The sequence below is a fragment of the Gadus morhua genome, chromosome 6 (genome assembly GCF_902167405.1).
Source record: "Gadus morhua chromosome 6, gadMor3.0, whole genome shotgun sequence".
Lineage (NCBI taxonomy): Eukaryota > Metazoa > Chordata > Actinopteri > Gadiformes > Gadidae > Gadus > Gadus morhua.
The window spans coordinates 9,499,276-9,520,173 of NC_044053.1; the positions used below are offsets into that span (position 1 = coordinate 9,499,276).

Here is a 20,898-nt window from a genome sequence, read left to right on the forward strand (position 1 = left end):
TGTTGATAGCTAGTGGTTTACAGATCCAATGCAAGACTACTTTCATGAACTCACGAAACTAAATAAAATAAAATAATCAACGTTCACACTGAAATAAAAATAACAGGCTGTTACTGGGACGTTTATTCAAAAAAGAAAAAAGGGGAGATAAAGGCATGAAAGAAAATGTAATTTACAGTTCGCAACAAGTTTTCTGTTAAACATCGACAGTTATACACATCCATTTACACAACCTGTACATCAAAATAAAAGAAAACTACACAAGGCCCCACCCTCGAGAATTAAGGTAACATCTTGAGAATTAATTTCAAAATAACTTAAATAGGTTTTCTAAGTGCAAATCCATACGTGTGGGAGTGAGACCCAGGTGGGCTGATGAAGGCGGGGGGGGGGGGGGGGGAAGCTCTCATGAGCCATACTGACCATAGGAGCAGCACCCAGGGGTCGCCTGCTTATGTATAGTAGGTACAACAAAAAGGCATCGTTAAAAAAAACAAAGCAGGGGTGCACTGCAGTCTGTACTCAACATGATATGATACCCTCACATACACACGCAATAATATTAACTCCACGCCGTTCATACAGCTTCTCTGCCGATAGCTCTTTGCATTGGTATAAATACACATTTACAATGCATGGCGTGCAATACGATGCATTACTAAGCGTTTGTTGAGTTGCCTTTTGTTCAGGTTTTATATGCTTATTTAATGGTGATGAGCCCTCACAATGCACTCTAAACGTTCACACTCCTTCACGGCCTTCCGGTCTCCTACAGGAATACACGCCTCCTCTCTTGATCACACAAGGGGCTTGCACAACTATAAGCCTTTAAAGTTCCAACTGCAACAATGTACACCCCTGAATGAATTACCTTGAAGAAAAGACAATGACCGTCAGACTGGCTGCATAATAACATGTGAGTCGCGTGAGAAGCCGTATGTACAGCAGAACTATGTCGTCGTCGTCTGTGCTGGTGCGTGTTGCGTTACTTGTTAGCGTTAAAAACACAGTCACAAGAGGATGCTTTGTACAGGAGGAGCCAAGACGTCTGTCCATCTGATCCAGGGGCAGTAGTGCGTGGTTGTGTGTCCCATCTCGACACACAATGCTGTGTGTATATGTGTGCACGTGTGTGTGTGTTCATAATAACAAGGCAAGGAGATAATTTTGGAGTGGATTGTCATTAAAGGAAAATAAACACAAACACTTCATGGTCTTGGCAAGCGTCCTTGCTGATGTAGTGGTTGATTTGTGATTGGTGGAGAGTGACGGGTAGGGGGAGGGGCAGTAGAGGAACCCATGCAGGCTATTGGGCCATACATGCATCTGTAGCACATGCCAACGCTAACAAAAACAACCGTCAGCTTGGAATCTGACGTGTCATCACCAGGAGTAGGAAATTATTATTATCCCATGGGTCATCATGTAATACAGACCATGTATTTTACTGAGATATACCATCTACTATATACACCTTGTACTGTACTGAGATATACCATGTAATGTATACCCTGTACTGTATTGGGATATACATTGTATTATTTACCTTGTAGCGTACTGGGAATATAACATGTTCTGTACTGGGACAGAGCTGAATTGAAGTATGTGTTGCAAATAGAGGGAAGAGTGCTTATTCAGCATTTTCATAATAAAATAAAAGGTTGAAAAAACTATTGCGCAAACCGACAGGGTATAGCGTCCTTGTGTAGCACGTGGGTGTGTGTTTGTGTAGCGCATTTGGGAAGCGTGTGTGCGTAGGGCGCCTGTGTGCGCTTGTGTGTGTGTGCGTGACTAGGACTTCTGCTCGGCTGCTGCTGCAGCCTGTGGTGTGCTCTCTGGCTTAAGGATCTGGTAGGTGATGAGGTACTCCGGGAAGGCCTGAAAGAAACGCACAGAATTAGCACTGTTGAGGCCTCTGAGGAGCATGTACAGGACGCCTTGTTGACATGGTGGATGTCCAGATGGAAATCAGCCATGACACGTTTGTTCAATTCAACCACTCTCGCTGGTAGATATGAAGTGCTAAATCCAAGGTTGTAAGAATGAGACTGGTGGATGGTGGTCGATTGATGGCAAACTGCCTAATTACTAAATGCATCAACAACGCGAGAGGGGTCGAGCAAAAATGATGGCTGGTTATATTCTGGACATGGACCATATCAAAATAAAACATGGTGCGAGAAAAGTCCAAAGGCATTGAACATATTTACACAACGTACTGTACGAATAACAAAGTGGCGTGGGTCGAGGAAGAGCGTGGTCTTAAGTGACCGCTGTTCCCCGTCACGAGGCGCCGCGCGTCACCGTACCTGCTCTCCGCGGTAGATGACGTACTCGGCGTAGGCCAGGCCGTTGACGCTGGGCCGGCCAATCACAGAGTGGTGTCCGGGGGGGGCGTGGGCCATCTTCATGGCGCTGAATTGGAGGAAGGACTTCCCCAGGGTCACCCGGCAGAACAGCATCTGTCTGTGGGGGCAGAGGGGGACGGCGCACATAGGAGGGGGATGTGGAGAGAGTGGGAGGAGTAAAGGTTAAACACTGGGTACTGAAGGGGTGTGGGGAATGAATAGGACTATTCCCAATTCTATTCTAGCGGTTTGTCTAGCAGAAGCCTGAAAGGATGGCGTTGGAGTGGGGCGACGCCCGGTCAGGTTTCAGCAGCTAACACAGCTGGACCCATGTTGAATCGGATCGCTGAGTCCAACTTTTGCTACCCGCTTCAGATCGCTTTAGTGCAGAGCACTTACTGCAGACTTTATGTGCTTTAAGGACATTAGTGATTTTTAACTGAAAAACCTACAAATGCCGCTTTTCCACCGCACATGTAAATCGACTCGACACGGTAGCAGCACGGGTCGTTTTCCACCGCAAATAGTACCTCCTGGACGTGGGCGGGGTCGGCTGCGCGAAAGGGCCGTGACGTATTTTTGTACGCGACGCAAACAACACCTACGCAACCCACACATGGACAGAACCCACATAACAACAATGGAGGACATCGATAACATTACTATTATTAGCTGGCATGTTGAAGAAGTTGAAGAAGTGGAATATGTTGGCTGCGGCGCTGCTATGGCTGTTACCAGCATGGTTGCCATGTCGCTCTCGTGACTTCGTCACACTCTCTGGCCAATCAGTGGCCGGCCGTCTGCCGACGTCACCTTTTAGCATCAGCTCAGCCGCTTTGAACCTAGAGCGAGGCGGTACTAGAAAAAGCAGCCACTTCAGGTACCAGATACCATGTTTTCGCGGTAGAAACGCAAAAAATGCGAGCTGAGTCGAGTCGAGTTGGGTCGAGCTGGCAGTGGAAAAGCGGCAAAAGACACCGGAGCTGTGTCTCCACAGAGACCGGCCACGTCTAACTCCATAGATGAACTATCGTTAAGAATAATTTCCTATATCCCAGTACATTAGGCTAATAGTAACCTATATTCAATTTTATGCAGATTCCGACATTGAAGGATGTGCGCGCACAGAGGACCCTGCGCGGGAACAACCACACCGATGCGTCAGCGGTCGACGGCGGGCACTGACCTGTGGCAGAGATAGCAGGAGCGGTCTTTGTGCGTGGGGCAGCCCGTGCCGCCGCCGATGCCGTACACGTACTGGTTGCTCTTTGACGAGTTCTCGGCGAAGTAGATCCCGGCGCCGAACATGCCCCCGATGTAGGCGTGCCGCTCGTCGAAGCCCTTGTGGATGATGGCGTTGATGAAGGGGGAGCCTGGCGGGGGGAGGGGGTGCGGTTAGTCGCGCCGCCGCCAGTTATATGCTTTGCCTGCGACTGTGGTGTGGCTTTCATTCAGACCTGAGGAGGGGTCGGGTATGTGGAGCAGGGGCCTAGGGTTTCAAGAGATGGAACTTGGGGGGGGGGGGGGTGCATGAGAAGGAGCCTAGGAATCAAGGGAAGGAAGCGAGCGAGCGTCCGAGGGAAGGAAACTAGCCTTGGTTACCGTGGAAGAGCATGCGCTCATTGTGGTGGTTGTGGTTCTCGTCGGCGATCTCCTTCTGCCGGTGGGTGTAGCGCTCCCGCAGCTTCTTGTTCACCACCTTCTGGATCTGTGGGAGGGCATGAGACACCGGTCAGGACAAACACTGTGAGACGGACGGGCCTCGCCGCTGACATTTGTCGTTGGGTTTGGACTTGAAATAAAAGCTGACACAGCCTTTATTTTATGACCCACTCAACTTGCAAACAACAAGATGCGTATTGAACCAGCATCCTAGCTCATGGACCAATCAGAAGAGCCTAGATGTAAGCTAAGGGAAACAGGAAGTGGAACTAAATGGTGATTGTAGAAGTAAGGACCTTGATGATGTTGTAACGGCTGAAAACGCCCCCTGCGTTGCCCCCGTCTCTGTGCTCTCGGATAGTGCTTTGCATCTGAAACACAAACACGCAAACACTTAGCAGCAGCCATTGATTTGATCTCGGGGAGGAAGACAAAAAAGAACCCGATAGTGTACATTGACAGACTTTGACCACTAGACATGATAGTGTAAGATGATCAGTATGATCAGTCACTGGCATAGACAAATCAGTTGACAAGACTTTTTAGAAGGTGTGGTTTAGCCTTTTTTTTAGAGAGTTACCCATGTTATTAAAGTATTTATACAGAAACCAGAGTACCGAGTCCAGTTTATACAGATATCAACTGGACTAGAGAAGTACCAGAAGGTAGAAGGTTCAACGCTCCAACCCACCTCCTCCTCCACAGACTGGCACTCCTTGTCATCGGAGGCCAGGTCGATCAGGACCGTGCCCTGGTTGGCACAGTGGAATGTCAGGTAGGGGTTGGCACCTAGACCCCAGAAAAGAGAAACACTGTTAAGTCACAATGGGGGACGCGATAGGCTGAAAGAAGACATGTGACCTTAGGGTTACAAAACAATAAATAAAAAAAGTGATGTAACTAAAAGATGTATTGATCTGCACAGTAACCCTGAAGAATCCATTTAACCACTGGAGGAAGGCATCCAGACACATCGATACTCTCCCTAGTGGGCCGTGCACATGGACGTGTGTGAGACTGTGGTGTGGAGGCTGATTCAGGACGAGCACGGAGAGATGGACGGCCCGCGCCTCACCTTGCTGGCCCCCCAGCAGCCGCTCGATGCCCTTGATGAGCTTGTGGCGATGGCCGTAGGCGTTGATCCCGATCTCCTTCAGCTCCTCGTGGCCCATGTCTGCTAGCACGTCCAGCGTGATCTGAGGAGAGAGATGGAGGAAATGCACACAGACACAGAGAGACGCCCACAGAGACGCACACACAGACAGAGAGACGCACAGACAGAGACAGAGAGAAACAGGAGTTCATAGTTTAGTAAATCGTTCAGAATCCCAAGAAGACAAATTTAAAGCTTTTAGAGACTTGAAGCCAAATAAACTGGTATATTTAGTCACAGTAGTCCTACAGCCAGGAGATGGGTTGAAATTAACTATGAACTAATCTGGTACCCAATGTAAAATTAAATATCCGTATTTGACTCGAATAGAACACAGCAGGTCAGTATGGCTTTAAAGCGAATCATGGTCCTATAAAACAACCATTAAAAACGGATGGGATGGTCATCCTTTCCTAGAGAGGATGATGAATGTGTCGGAGGCTGGGTGAGCTGGGCTGACCTGTTCCCTCTCAAAGATGTCCCTGAGGTGTTCCAGGCCCAGGGTCTTCAGGAACTGGCTGATGTTCATGTCCAGCATCGCCACTGCAACGCAGACCAAAAGACCAGGTTATCACAGCACAACACACCACACCACATCCTCCACAGCGTCCAAACCACCACAGAATCCATAACCGTCTTCAAGGATCACTGCAAGCCTGGTTGGAGCATACTGACCTTTTCAAGACACTGGTATGTCAAATTTGACCTTATGTGCAGTGTTGTTTTATTTTTATTTTAGGAAAACAAATAAAAAAATCGTACATTTTTATCCTTACAATTTTTACCAACATATCCGAATCAAGTGACCTCAAAACCTCTCAGATCGAGCCACGTGCTGCCTTGTGTGTTTTCCCATTCCTCGACACACTTCCCACCATAAACATCAACAGGCCCATCTAGTGGTAGTGAGTGCCGCCATGGCCCCCCTGAACCAGAGCCCCCACTCACTCTCTCCGTCCTTGCGGTCCGAGCCCGAGGCGCCGTCAGCCACCCCGGAGGCGCCGCTGCCCCCCGAGGCCCCCGCCGCCCCGGCCAGGTCGCCCAGCGGGCCCGACAGGTTGTCCATGCTGCTGGCCGCCGACAGGCAGGAGGGCGTGGAGGCCGGGGAGATGACCGAGGCGCTGACCACCGTGGCCTGGGGCTTGAAGCAGCTGGGCAGGGCGTCTGGAGGCATGGCGTCTGTCAGGAGGGCCCGGATGTCGTCCGCCTACGGGACAGAGACACAGACGGACAAACAGACGAGAGACGTCAGGATCCAGGAGGGCAGGAGTGTGGCTTACGTGGGTCTGAAAGGGGAGCAGTGCAGCTAGCATTACAATGCTAGGCGAGACACTATCCAACTCCAAGAACAGGGTTGTAACCCATACTTCAAGTACTTGGTGCTTAATACTTAGTTCTTTCTTCAATAGCTGGCACTTAAAGATTTTTTTATGTGTAGCGTCTTATCCTTGCAATCTTTGTTGTCTACGGAGAATGGGTTAAACTTGCATTTGTAAGTGCCTGGCACTTGTTTCTATGAACATCTTCACCGTACCGACAGCGAAACATTGTTGTTTCTCTTTCTTCTGACAAATGTACTTATTGCTTTGGATGAAAGCGTCTGCTACATTCCCTTAATGTAAATGCTTTTTATGCACTATTAATACTCATAAAGCAGGTCTTCCATTTAGCGGCTTCCTCTCTCTCTCGGTTGGATCGGTAGAACCAACCCATCATCATGTTAGGCCCTAGCACTGCTAGGACATGTTTGTGCTGGACCAGGGTCTCTCCGGGGCCCTCTAGGGGGGCAGTGGGGGGCCGGTGCCTACCGTGGCCAGGTCCAGGGCCGTCTGCCCCTCCTGGTTCTTCATGGTGGGGTCGGCGCCGTGCGCCAGCAGCAGGGCACACAGCTGCGTGCGGCCCTTCTGGGCCGCCTCATGGAGCGGCGTGAAGGCCCACTTGTCCGTGGCGTTCACGCACGTGTTGTACTTGATGAGCAGCGCCGCGATGTCCACGTGCTGCCGGGGGGGGGGACGAGACGGAGGTCAGAGGAGCAGACGGGGGGGCGCAACGCGACACATGAATTGATAATTAGGTGTGGCTTGTCTACAGTATAATTGCTATCATGTTATTGTCATAGTATTAGTCATAATGCTATAATTATTTTTAATTTGTTCTGGCAGCCTTGTTGAATAGTTTTTCATGCCGTCGTGTTGGCTTGTCCGTGTGGGCGACGCAGACATTGTTTATTAAACTGAAGGCGAGGACACGTTTTAAAAGGGTTTGTGGAGGTCGATATCATGCTACAATGTGTGGGCTACAATGACACGAGTCCCATTGTAGCATTAGGTTAGCCTAGTGGGGTACGTGGTGCGGTGGGACCTCACCCCGTAGGAGGCGGCGTTGTGTAGGGGGATGAGGCCCCCCTTGTCCTGGGCGTTGACGTCGGCCCCGTGCTCCAGCAGGTACTCTGCCACCTCCAGGTTGTTGTAGCCGGCTGGGGGACACACGCATACACTTTTTGAACTTGGAGCTATAGCATCAGCATTTTGCGAAAATACACGCTTTTTAAAGTCAAAGGTCAAATATGCAAGCTTTGTGATTTCAGTGCCAGTACACAGAAAAACAAAACGCTGAATTCTCTACATTTCCGCTGAGCAAGAAACCTTGATCCCTGTAGCCGTTCAATAAGCAACATCACAGAACGCGTTGAACACATTCAGTCACACCGTTTGAATGCATGAACAAATACTTTATCGACAACACAACAAACCATACACCGTTCTCCCCCACACATTCAACAACCCTGCCGCCATGACCTCCGACCCGTCGGCCCGCTGGGCTCAGCCGGGGGGCCCCCCCTGACATACCTGCGAGGTGCAGCGGTGTGGAGTTGCGGCCCTGCGTGTCCCTGCAGTTGATGTTCTCCGGGGAGCAGAGCTTCTGCACGCGGGCCAGGCAGCCCTTCTTGGCGGCGTCCAGCAGGGCGGCGTCGCCGCGCAGCAGGTCCTGGATGTCCGTGTCCCCGTCCTTCACCATGTCCAGGGGCATGTTGCCGTCACGGTTCTTCTTGGTGGGGTCCGCTCCGTGCTGGTTGGGGGGGGGGAAGTGTTTTTTAATGTGTGGTCAAAGGGTTTCATTGCCAAATGTGAAGTCTAGGCTGGTCGTTCTTATGACAAAGAACACGGCCCTGATTGATGATAGGAGAATCAGTTGATTGAAGTGGGTTTTCATTTAGATTTTCATGCTAGGGGGGGCTCATTCTCCATCTTAACGAAATGTATGAACAGGAAGATTATCCGCTCCTCAATGAATCCAGAAGCTCTCGCTCGGCTCCAAAGCACCTCGGTAACAAACTGGAACACGGGAACATTCAGGAGCCACTGAGGTGCCGGTAAGGGGGGGGGGGGGGGGGGGGGGGGGTATCCGAGGATACCGAGAGGAGGTTGCGGTAAGGGGGGGGGGTATCCCCAGGATACCTAGAGGAGGTTGCCGGTAAGGGGGGGGGGGTATCCCGAGGATACCGAGAGGAGGTTGCCGGTAAGGGGGGGGGGTATCCCCAGGATACCTAGAGGAGGTTGCCGGTAAGGGGGGGGGGGGGTATCCCCAGGATACCTAGAGGAGGTTGCAGGTAAGGGGGGGGGGTATCCCCAGGATACCTAGAGGAGGGCGCCGGTAAGGGGGGGGTATCCCCAGGATACCTAGAGGAGGTCGCCTGTGGACCTGGGGGCTGGCCCAGTGACCCCGGGCCTCACCTTGAGCAGCAGCTTGCAGATCTCGTACTTCCCCTTGGCGGCGGCCTCGTGCAGCGGGGTGAACTTCCAGAGGTCCGCCACGTTGACCGAGGCCCCGTGCCGGACCAGGAGCTCCGCCACCTCGTAGTGGCCGTAGGAGCACGCGTTGTGGAGGGGCACCAGACCGCTGGGGGGGGGGGGGGGGGGGGGGGGGTTAGGGGTATGGATGTTAGGATTAACATCTACATGGACATATAAATATACTTATCCCTCGCAATGTTTGGAGCGCGTCCCGGAAATGACAGACCGTTTGTGTGTGAAGTTTGACAGCCTTGCGGCAACATTTGTCAGACGGTTGTTGGGGTACGTAGGACAGCCCGGAAATTAATTAAACGTCTGATTGACTGTCAGAAGCTTGTCAGAGGTTTTGACAGCCTTGGTGGTAAAAACCTCCTCCTAGCGTCGAGGTGTCCCTGAGCAAGGCACCTAACCGACGGCTCCCCGACGAGGTGGCTGTCGCCTCGCATGGCTGACGCTGCAGTCGGTGTGGGAATGTGTCTAAGAATGTCAGGCTACATTGTAAAGCGCTTTGGGTGGCCACTGGTTACAAAAAAAAAAACGCTAAATAAATGCAGCCCATTTCACCAAATGCTATATATTGTGTTGTATTATAACACAATAAGAAGAAGAACTCAACCCTCTGTGGCGCTCACCCCTTGTCTTTGGCGTGGACGTCGGCGCCGTGGTGCAGCAGGTACTCCACCACCGCCACGCGGTTGTAGCCGGCGGCAAAGTGGAGCGGCGTAGAGTGGCGCCCCTCCAGGTCTCGGCAGTTGACGTTCTGCGGCGTGCACAGTTGCTGCCGTGCACAGAGACACACGCACTATGATTAACACACACCCTGTGATTCGGATGTATTCCGCAGTGTGGTCTGGATGGGCTCATTTAAATATTTCTAAAAATGGGATTGATATTTCATGAGATGCACTTCACTGGAGAGCTGAAGAGCTCTCCAGTGAAGCGCTCCTAATGAAATATCAATTTAGAAAAAGGGTTTTATTTTTCAGTTTCTGTATATTACCACCATCCAAAATCCTTAAACTTCCTGGCAATCAAGCCACAGTGGGTGATGTGTAATGGACTACAGTATATTACAGTGTAAGAAGGCCAGCAGAGGAGGAGTGCCCGGCCACTCAGCCAGAGGACATACCTGCACCGTGTCCAGGTCACCGGCTTTGGCCGCCTCCAGGAACCGATAGTCCACGTCGGAGTTACGGGTGGGGACGTTCTCTGGAGGAACAAAGACATAGCAATCATCAGCTACCATTCATTAACCAAACGTCTTGAGCAGCGTCAACACACCGTTGGAGATCGGCAAGTTTATACCATTTACTACTTTTTTTCCATTTAGCAAAAACAAACATACTCAACTCAGTGAATTGCTCGTCTTTCTGCTGATTCTAGGTTAGCTACAGTCAGGTAGATTGTGGAGCATATGGGGAATCAAGCCCAGGGCCTTTCTGCGCTGGGAGGGGCTCCCACCCAGACCAGGGCTTACCGTTGAGGATCTGCTGCACCGCCTCGTTGCCCATCTGGGCAGCAGTGAAGCCCTGCAGGGACACGATGGAGGGGTCGGCGCCGTAGCTCAGCAGCAGCCTGCAGGTCTGGATGTGGCCCGCCAGCGCCGCCCGGTGGAGGGAGGTCTGCCCCAGCGTGTCCACCGCGTTGACCTGGTGGCGCGGGGGGAGAGAGGGGCAACAGAGAGGCCTTTAGCAACGCAGGACTGGTTCAGGAATGAGGATCGAGGTGATGATTTACAATTAGGGTTGTATTGCCCATCGTTGGTGATGTACTTCACCAAACAGGGTAATGATTTAGCGGAGTAAGGGAAAACCATGCTGGGCTCAAATCAAAGTTGTTCTTGTGTGCCTTAGTTGAACTATTTTCTACTAGAGGACGTGCAGAACAAGCTGAAGGTTGATTTCTAATTGGCACACATCATTAATGCCCCGAGTGCTACGATGATCGATGTTCTCATCCCTCCGTAGCTGTGCGTCTGTAACGAGAGGCTAGCCAGGGTCAACGCGTGGTGAACAGGGTACGGGCCGGTACCTTGGCTCCATGCTTCTGCAGGACCTCCAAGATGTCGTTGTGCGCCCTCTCAGCGGCAACATGAAGTGGCGTCATGAAGCTGCAACACAAGGAAGGGAGTGATCAGAGCCCACGGGTCAAGGAAGGGAGTGATCAGAGCCCACGGGTCAAGGAAGGGAGTGATCAGAGCCCACGGGTCAAGGAAGGGAGTGATCAGAGCCCACGGGTCAAGGAAGGGAGTGATCAGAGCCCACGGGTCAAGGAAGGGAGTGATCAGAGCCCACGGGTCAAGGAAGGGAGTGATCAGAGCCCACGGGGCAAGGCGTTGAGATGAGGCAAAGTCAACACTTAAAAAAAAATAAAGGCTTACATTACGGCTTATCAATCAACTCAGTTGTCAATAGTTCCAATTATATAATGTTTTCATTTAGCTGAAATGCTATGGCTTACATTTTATGTTGTTTCGTTATAACGCCATGTGTGTTAATTTAACCAATTAAATTTGCTGTTGCCAAAAAGGGCTTGGATGCAAAAACAACCGCGGTGACTCAACTACAACCGTGTCTAATCTAGCCAGAAGCATCTAAGCTCGCTAGCAACATAGTTACAGCAGCTGTTTGATCTTGCATCAAAGGAGCCCTGTATCAGGTTTGAATTGCGGTTTCCCCGAGTCAAGTCAACCACCACCCCAAACGTCCGTGGGGAGCGGTTTCCCTTGGAGGAGAATCCAGTCCACCGGCACACTATTATCCTGGCAGATAGCAGCCGTCTCATGATTGGCTGTTCTTACTCTTTGTTCTTCTCGTTGATGTTGGCTCCCTTGCGCAGCAACAGCTCGGTCACCTGTTTGCGCTTGGGGTGAGGGGAGGCCACCGCACAATGCTGTGAAACACAGGAGCAGCTCGTTAACACTCGGGTCAACACACAGGATTAGGATTTGCCAGGAGTCTCTTTGTGCTAATCTACTCCTCCGAGCACGTTAATTAAACCTTCATTTTTTCACACTGAGGCGCATTGGCTGCGCAAAGGGACCAATGACGTCTCAATCTAAATCATATCAATACAGCAAATCGAAAAATCCAGAAAGCGTGCTGTAACACAAACTTTGCCATCGGATACAGGCTAGTGTCTACCAGGGCGGTCTCATTGGTCTGGGGGTGCTTTCTAATATCAACAGTACGTTGGGATAAAGGGTGCGTTGGAATAAAGGGCGCTTCCTCCAAGGGCTTTCTTGTTGGCCTGGCGGTGCTTTCTAATTCGCACGGTGCGTCGGGACAAAGGGTGCTTCCTACCAGGGCCGTCTCGTTGGTCTGGGGGTGCTTGAAGCTGATGATCTCCAGGGCCAGGGTCTTCTTTACCTTGGCCATGTCGGCCTCCCGCGCTGCCTGGAGCAGCGAGTGACCTTTGAACTCGTCTACAAGTCACGGAAAAGACAAAGAGAGATGTACAATTGTAAGTGGGCCTCAAACATACTGCCATGAAAAACTGATGAGGATTCTTTTTCTGAGTCATTTATAAGCGTTTTGTACAAAATGTCAGCAGGGTAGGGGTATAATAATCACATATCAATCTTCTATCATTTCTGAATTATGTTATTCTTTACTTTATTTATTTCCCTGTCTTAATTCATCCATTGTGTTTAGATTTTTACGATTCATCGTAATTACTTTTTCTAATCAATAATCTTCTTCTCTGCTTTCATGCAATAATTTACCCCACGTCCTTTCTTAGCACACAGCGGACTTGATCCTGAAATTAGTACACAATGTCCCGAAACATAATCCATTTTTAATCTAGATTGTGAGATACCGAATGATTACCACCCCTACTGCAGGATTGACAATTACAGTGTGTGTGTGTGCACATGCTCACAGGTGAGTCTCTCCTTGAGCTCCGGGGTGGGGGCCATGTCCACGGCGCTCTTGCTGTGGCAGTTGAGCAGGGTGGGGTCCGCGCCGTGGCTCAGCAGGAGCGAGCACACCTCCACGCGGTTCTTGGAGGCGGCCTCGTGCAGCGGCGTGAACTGCCACAGGTCCATGGCGTTGACACAGGCCCCGTGCTGCGGGAGGAGGGACGGGGGACAGAACATACGTGTTAAGAGATAGGTCGGGCCATGTGATGTTCATGCTCTGTGGTCCCGAGTGGCTCAACTGGTAGAGAACGCCATTAACACTGCTAGGCTAAGGTGTCTGATTTTCCACCGAGGCAAACCAAAGCTCAGGATATATGAACCCATGGCCACTAAATGTTTATAAAATGAGTGATTTATGTACATTCATGGCGGATGAGAACATTCCCATTATCCAATGAGACTGAAATAGTGTTTGTAAGATAGCGTGCACATGGGCCTTACTTTAAGCAGGAGCTCTGTGACCTCAAAGTGACCGTAGGAGCAGGCGTTGTGAAGTGGAACCAGACCTCTGTTGGGGGAGGATGAAGAGGACGGGATAGGTCAGCATAGATTGTAAAACTTCCCTAGCCTAACATAAGGTCAAAAAGGTCAACACCCTTTCACACCACAGGAATTCCCCCCCAAAAAAAAAAAGAGTTTTGTTAATGTGACAAGTGTGATATTTGGCTTATGGCAGATCAATATCCGGAGGGTTGGACCATATACAAATAGAGTAGTCCAATGGCTCAACAAAAAAAAGTGATCATATTTTTTCTCAATGCAAGTAAAAACAGCCCTACTTTATGTGAACACCTCTACATGGTTTAAACAGGGCCGCCAGCGACCCAGAGAGGCGCCTCACCCTTTGTCCTTGGCGTGGACGTCGGCACCGTGCTGCAGGAGGAGCTGGACGATGCGGACGCGGTTGTACCCGGCAGCCAGGTGCAGCGGCGTTGACTGTGGGAGACAGAGGGAGACAGGCACCTCGTCTGGTTAGGGCGCCAGTGGCACGTGGGGTGCGGGAGTATGTCAGGTGCTGCCTTTGGACTGAGGTGGGGTGTAAGGGATGCGGAGGCATGAAGGGCAGGGGGGGGGGGGGGCTGATTAGGGCCGGAAGCAATGTGCTGCGCAAGCCTTCACTCTGTAAGTTGCGGATGGATGGTAACGACGACGACAACGACGGTGGTGGATGGAGGCTTTCCTTGGGGGGGAGGCCCTGCCCCCCAAACGCTGAGCCACTCTGGGCAGCGGGCTGGCTGTCAACGGGAGCCAGCAGGGCGTCAACCTCGACTAGCACTGACCCACCGAGGGAGAACCTTATGGAAGCCAAACTTTCCTTGGGGCACTGGGGCTTTTAAAAAACAAACCAATCAAACTGAGGTGACCCGGCTAGTCGGTATTGGAGATTAAAAAAGAATAAAAAAAAACTTTGCGAAAAAAAGCTTAAGAATGCGTAGAGGGATGAGGTAAGTAAGGCTGTTATAGAGCGGTTTTTTTTGGCAGACAAAAAAAATTGATGTTAGTTAAAGCGAAGCCGCAAAGCAGATTCTTCAAACAAATTAATCCTCCAAATCAAGTGCAGGTCTACTCCACCGTGAAAGGGTTGGGGTGATGGGGCAGAACGGGGGGGGGGGGGGGGGGGGCTATTTAACTCTAAATTCTCATGCACATGGCTGAAGATCAAAACCAAAATGCCCATTGTACAAGACAACCTCAACACACTGACAGCGTCTGTTGGGCAAAGAGCAGGCAAACAAATCAAGGTGGCGTCATCCAGTGTTAGGATAATGTGAACGATCAAAGGGAGTCAAATTACTGAGGGCTGCACAGCACCAAAGGCAATGGTACAGTATATGCACTACAAATACTAGTACAGTTACAACATGGGGAGGGGGGGGGGATGCACACATTCCCACATAAACATGTATTAAACATATTGACACAATGCAGGGTGCAGGCCTTTGAGCATGCATGAGTGATCATAGAGCACATAAATACAATTAAATGATTATAAAGAATAGACACCGTGGCTTGGCGAGCAAGTAGCTAAAGACCGAGTGTGAGTGAGTAGGAGGTTTCATTTGGAACGGGTGCAGAGAGTGAAGAGAGGCATCGAGAGCAAGCGATGGAGAAATATGGCGATCCTCTCCAAGCCGAACACGGTTGGAGGGTGTCCGCTCAACGCAACTACCACCCACGCACACTCTTCCCGTCCCCAACACAGTCCATCCTTTTTCCTCACACACACACACACACACACACACACACACAGACACACTCAGACACACACATACGAGCATTAGGGCGGGAAAGATGAGGGTGACCCATACACCAAGGTCCGTGGTGTGCAATTAACGTGTGACAGCCAGCTCATTGGTCAAATAATGGATTAACAGACTAAAAAATAAAAATAAATAAAAATCACAACAGTGCATCAATCAAGTGGCAGTTATCAAGGTCAACTTACCAGCATTTTTTGGGATGTTGACTGATCGACAAATGTTGCCAGAGTCACACGGAAAACAAAACGAAACAAAAAATTACAAAATGATAGCATCTTGGTCACAGCAGTTCTCCCTGAAACACAAGCCTAGGTCTACAGGTCTAGGTATATAGTCCTAGGTCTATAGGCCTAGGTCTTCATTGAGAGCAGGGCAGAGTACAACAGCTTTGGGGTTACAAAAATTATTATTGGGCTCTCTAAAAATAATAAAACAAAGCAGGGGTGTTCATGGCTCTCAGTGGTTCAGTCGGGGTCCACGACCACCCCCGGGGGCGGGTCTTTCATGGCGGTCTGGGTCCACTTCCCCCCCCAGACCTGCATTGGAACCCGAGCTGCAGCGAGGGGGGTGGGAGGCTGAGCCCAACTGTTTGACTTAGTTAATGTAGAAGCTAAACTCTTGAACTAAACACAAAAAATGAGAAATCTTTTCTCAATATTGAATGAAGGGCACGGGCTAGTGGGATTTATAATGGCCACAATGGGGGTTCAGTTCAGAACTTTTTCTTTTTTTATATGGATTTTTTAAATATACGATACAAACATACACAATTATTTATTATGGTAACATAAATAACCCGTCTCCGGGTTCTTCCAAGTAAAATGTTTTGATAAGACCATGTTTCAATAATTAATTCCATCTACACTAATGCCTGGATAAATAATGTCGGTTGAATGTAGTTATACGAGTAATATGAATCCTTAAGCTAGTCCTAAATTATTCAAATCAGCACATCACCAGCACTTTGGGAATCAGACATCCGCCAAATGTAAAACAACTTGTCTGGGTTTGTTTATTCCGTCAAGTCACGTGAGAACATCGAAAGGGAAATTCACAGAGCCAAAACTAACCCAAACCACTTTTCCTATTCCCCACTCGAAGATAGTCCCAGTCTTCAGTGTGAAAAAGTCAACATTTACACACAAGAAAAATCACTGCAGAGGGAGACCTGCTGAAACTACACGGGTTGAACTAGATAAAGAACCACACATCTGGCCCTTTTTAAACGGTGGCAGCAGCACTAAAAATATCTACTAAGCAGTGTACTTTTCTGTACCTTTGCTAACAAAAGCAAATTATCCCGAAAGGGAAAGTTAGGCCAACCATATGACACTGACCCCTTTGGGCTTCAAGTTATCAATACCCAACAAATATGTGCACATAACACCATATTCAAGAGGTTATGAACAGAAGGGAAAATCACTAAGTGACAACCTGAGCCTACACTGTGGAGATGATAAAGACAAAACAAATTATACGTCAGAGCAAGAGGTGTTATGTGAATACCACAGGCTGTATAAAATGGTTTGAGACTCAATAGCTTATTAAAATAAAAACATGTATTAAGACTAGAAGCGTGTATCATCAGTTTACTAAATGTGCAGGATCCCCTGCTAAAAATCCTTCTTAGTAACAACATTACTTCATAAATTTCAGTACTGTTGTTTATCCATCCACACTCAAAGGGTGCTTTTTCATCAAACACACATTGCTTTATATATATATATATATATATATATATATATATATATATATATATATATATATATATATATATATATTTTTTTTTTACACATGTTAATATACACTTGTTATTTGTTGCAGATAGGTATTTCCTGACCCGTCCTGTGATGCGTCGGGGCAGGCAAAGTCTTACCTTGCGACCGTCGCTGGCGTGGCAGTTGACATTCAATGGAGTAAGCAGAGCCATGAGCTTCTCCTCATTCCCACTCCTGCGGGAACAACCAGAGCAATGGGTCAGCGTGGCTCTGAGGGGCTCAGCATGTGGACAATAACAGAAAATGTGATGGGAAAACTTAGTGTATGTTCCCACCTGGCTGCCTCCAGGAGCTCATCCTTCTTGTATTCACCTAGATCAGAATAATGACATAGTATATTTAACAGGAATGCTGATTTTGTTTATAGTGATAGGTTGCATGTTTGCCCATGACATAAAAGTCAGCAAGAACTAATTATTGTCAGATGGTTATTTTGTATCGAGTTCACGATTGTATAGCTAGAGAAATACCGCACACAACCTTGATGCCAAAATACACAATGATTTATAATAGCACCTAACTTTTGAGCCTTGCTTGCTAATAGCCAAACAGAAACATTAACACCAGTCCTGATTTGTATGGATACCTAATACGTTGATGACAAAATAGGACCTTACATAAAATACAATAAATCTGGAAGTGTGACAGTGGAGAAGATTTGAGTTGAGATACTGACCGGTTAGTACAGCTTTGGCTGAGGGGTCAGCCAAATCCAAGGCAGATTTACCATCTGTGTTGCGGATATTAGGATCAGCTCCGTGCTGCAGTAGGACTAAGCAACGACAAAAACGTGAGAAGAAACATGATGTTTTCATTCTAAAAAAAGGGATTAATTAAGCCACTACATTACATTATTCATTAGGCCAAGTAGTATAATTATTTCAATGTAAAAATCCCTAATTATTAATCTATTTCACTGACAAAAGCAATTATCATTAAGAAATTAACCAAAAGCATCCTTTTGCTTCAACACATACTACACCGCCAGCCAGTCAAATAGTAATTTTGAACAAAGACAGAAGCACAAGGAGTTGCATTAATTTGGAGCAATTCTTAAACTTTAGAACTCACCAATGCAAACGTCTATCTTGCCCTTGATTGCAGCTTCGTGTAAAGGGGTGTAATTCCAGTTATCCCGGGCGTTGGGGTCGGCACCTTGGCATAACAGGAGACTGACCACCTCGGCGTGGCCAAACGAGCAGGCATTATGCAAGGGAATGAGTCCTCCATCGTCCCGGGCATGGACATTGGCCCCTGTCTGTAAGAGATGCTCAACCACATCTTTTCTGCCAAAACCTAGGGATGCAGGAGGGGATATCAATTGTATTCACACGTGCTCCTCTCTGTGTTTAAACAACAGAGACGCTGAGAATACATTTAATTGCGTCACCATTTCAGTTCTGGGTTATTCTCACTACTTTTCTAACGTTTATTGACAATACTTTATGGCAGCCGGAAAGGGTGAATTCTGGAAGCGGGCCGTCTCCTGTTTCAGTTGAGGGTCCTACAGCTGAACACAGACCACCCCTCTGAATTACAGACTACAATAATTAGGGGGCCAAAGTTGACTAAATTAAAACGACATAACATCGTAAAGTGGAGCCTACAGGCACAAGTACATACACATTATGGTCATCGGCATACGGTTCACTGTACGTTTTTAAAACGTGTAACTGTAAACAGTAAATAAACCCTAACGCTACAATGAATTATAGTGCTATGTACAGAGACAACCACCTGGAAATAACCAACCAGTAATACGGTGCAATCGGCGAAGGAAATAGTCCCGCTTCGTACAGCACTGACGAAATGTGTTTTCCTGCTGAATGCCGTTCATTCAACGGGAACAGCGTGGAAACATGGCAACACGATACAGTTGCCATTTTCTAGCCAATGGAGCTTTTGTTTAGGGATGGGTGGGGGCATGTTGTTAAAACCAAGGCCTACGCAGACCCAGTCCGCACAATACCCTTAAAACACACGGTACACCACGGGTAAAGGTTGCGAACACTGCATCGACATGCGATGCAAGAGGGTGCAATACAGAAGGGAGATGACACGGCGATGGCTAGCACGGTCGCGTATATCGCACAATCAGCGACGAAAATAAATCGACACGGCGTCAGCTTACCCGCAGCGAAATGAAGGGGGGTCGATTTTCGCCCGGCCATGTCCTTAGCGTTTACATTCACCGAGTCGACGAGCCTCTTCACCCGAGAGACGTCTCCATTCCGACAGGCCTCGAACAATTCCCTGAAAGCTCCACCGATGCCACTGCTCCCGTCCGTGGGACTCGTACAGCCGGAGCCCGGACTCGAGACGCTGCTACCGCCACCCGATGTTGTTGTGGTGGAGCTGGCACTGCTCGCCAGGACCGCGGCTGGTAGATCCGGAGAGGCCAGACTTATCTCCATTCCTCCGCTGCATTCCCGTTCGCCTTCAGGGGGTACGGTGGTCGAAGTCAACAACGCCATCGGCGGAGAGCCCGGCGGGCCGGCTATAAGAGAGCTATTCCGTGGCGGGGACTGAATGGTACTTTGCTGTTGCTGCGAGGAGCGACGAGACACCGCCATTATCGCAGCTCTCTGGCAACAATAATAGTCCTCCCCGTTTCCTGTGTAAGTGGTGCTGCTTCCGGTTACGAAGACTGTCAGCTGTTTCTACGAGGTTACAGATAGATACCTGGAGAGGTCCAGGGATACTTATATGCTTAATATGAATGCAGTTTATTTTAAGAAAAGCCTAACGCCAAATAAGTGTTCATACATATATGGTGTCAATTACACAAGACTCAATATTAAGGAGCAAATAAAGCCGAACTTCATAAATGATAGGTTTCATTTGGTTTGTAACCCTGTTTATTATAGTATTATGAAAAATACTTGGAACAAGTAAACATAAATACTGGTTGGAATTCAAATGAAAACCTAAAAGGAAAAAGTAAAACCAGTAAGAAAAAACAACAAGATTAGCTAACAATTACAGTGAAGGCACTGTAGTTAAAGGAAAAATAAAAAGAGTTAAAGGAAATATAAACGGTCCGATAATTGGATTCCTGGTTCGGCATGTAGATACATGCCCGCAAGAAAGGCCAGCTTGTGGGCATATTTGCAGGGTGCTGGTACTCGGATGGTTCCAGGCCAGTTCCAGTAAATGTGGCACATCTTGAAAGTGAGCCTAGAATCACATAAGTTACCACGTTAAGACAAGGTGATTTGGTTTGCCCGTGAGCAAAATTATGACCAGCTCCAGGTCTTCTTAACACCAATTTGTGAATTTGTTATTTTACCGTTGCAAGTGGTCAGGGGGCAGATTGGCTGTGTTGTACACCGAGACGTAGTGTGTAGGGAAGCCACATCCTTGGCGGATGGAATGTGCCATCAGGAAGAAGTCCACCCTGAAGTGATACATTTTTGTTATCATGGTTAACATTGAAAGGCAGAATAATGAAAGGACAGATGTTTTTTATTTAAAAAACTTAATAGAGCCACAAGCCAATCTCCCCCTAGTGGACAATAAAGCTCTTATTCTTATTCAGGGTGGCTATTGGCTCTTGTAAGGCCGTTATGGCCAGTCTACCAAAGATATGAACTGGGAACCGACCATTCTCTCTGTGTCAGGGTGTGGTCCAGAACAGTCCCAGGTGGAGGGGTCACGAGGCGGTCCCCGGCCTTGGAGTAGAGGGTGGTGTTGATCCTCTTCTGCACCACTATGAACACCAGCTTTGGCTCATAGCTCGGGAACGTCCTGAAAGACTTGAGCAGCTGCGGGACCTCGTGGGCGGCCACCACATTTAGCTGGCTGTCTGACACCCCGTCCCGGTACACCACGATCTTCTCTGGCAGATTGTGGTTCACCTTAAGGAAACAGACGTATGAATCAGAGTGCAAGGCTCCAGAATAACATTTCACATTTTGGAATGGTGCAAAATGTTAGGTGCACTAACCCGTCATTTCGGTGCACCCAATATTTCCCCCCCA

At 48.7% G+C, this 20,898-nt stretch overlaps 2 protein-coding genes across 6 annotated transcripts in view; both read right to left on the reverse strand.

Annotated features, from left to right (window-relative positions):
• Window positions 1–94: 94 nt before the first annotated feature.
• Window positions 95–19,530, reverse strand: tnksb (tankyrase, TRF1-interacting ankyrin-related ADP-ribose polymerase b). 4 transcript variants are annotated; one of them, XM_030357921.1, is made up of 28 exons: window positions 19,050–19,530; window positions 17,990–18,214; window positions 17,595–17,690; window positions 17,194–17,230; window positions 17,017–17,092; window positions 15,326–15,346; window positions 13,721–13,815; window positions 13,321–13,387; window positions 12,840–13,026; window positions 12,260–12,381; window positions 11,758–11,849; window positions 10,989–11,067; window positions 10,435–10,606; window positions 10,087–10,166; window positions 9,590–9,735; window positions 8,898–9,063; window positions 8,013–8,232; window positions 7,530–7,639; window positions 6,972–7,160; window positions 6,112–6,370; window positions 5,624–5,706; window positions 5,086–5,206; window positions 4,702–4,799; window positions 4,307–4,381; window positions 3,942–4,056; window positions 3,535–3,721; window positions 2,310–2,466; window positions 95–1,878 (listed from the first exon to the last, which is right to left on the reverse strand). In XM_030357921.1, exons 1-28 carry the CDS (start codon window positions 19,489–19,491, stop codon window positions 1,792–1,794), a joined length of 3,804 nt encoding a protein of 1,267 aa, XP_030213781.1. In that variant the 5' UTR covers window positions 19,492–19,530; the 3' UTR covers window positions 95–1,791. The 4 variants fall into 4 exon arrangements, with proteins under 4 accessions (XP_030213781.1, XP_030213782.1, XP_030213783.1 ...); XM_030357922.1 differs by having other exon boundaries at window positions 3,951–4,056; window positions 19,050–19,529; XM_030357923.1 differs by lacking the exon at window positions 15,326–15,346.
• A 219-nt stretch (window positions 19,531–19,749) lies between these two features.
• piwil2 (piwi-like RNA-mediated gene silencing 2) overlaps window positions 19,750–20,898 on the reverse strand; it is a 30,708-nt gene continuing 29,559 nt past the window's right edge. For both annotated transcript variants that reach the window (XM_030357926.1, XM_030357925.1), the window contains exons 22-24: window positions 20,522–20,775; window positions 20,208–20,315; window positions 19,750–20,095 (exon numbers count right to left, since the gene is read on the reverse strand). In XM_030357926.1, the coding sequence (XP_030213786.1) occupies window positions 19,939–20,095; window positions 20,208–20,315; window positions 20,522–20,775 (519 nt within the window). In that variant the 3' untranslated portion in view covers window positions 19,750–19,938. The remainder of the gene's footprint in view (window positions 20,096–20,207; window positions 20,316–20,521; window positions 20,776–20,898) is intronic.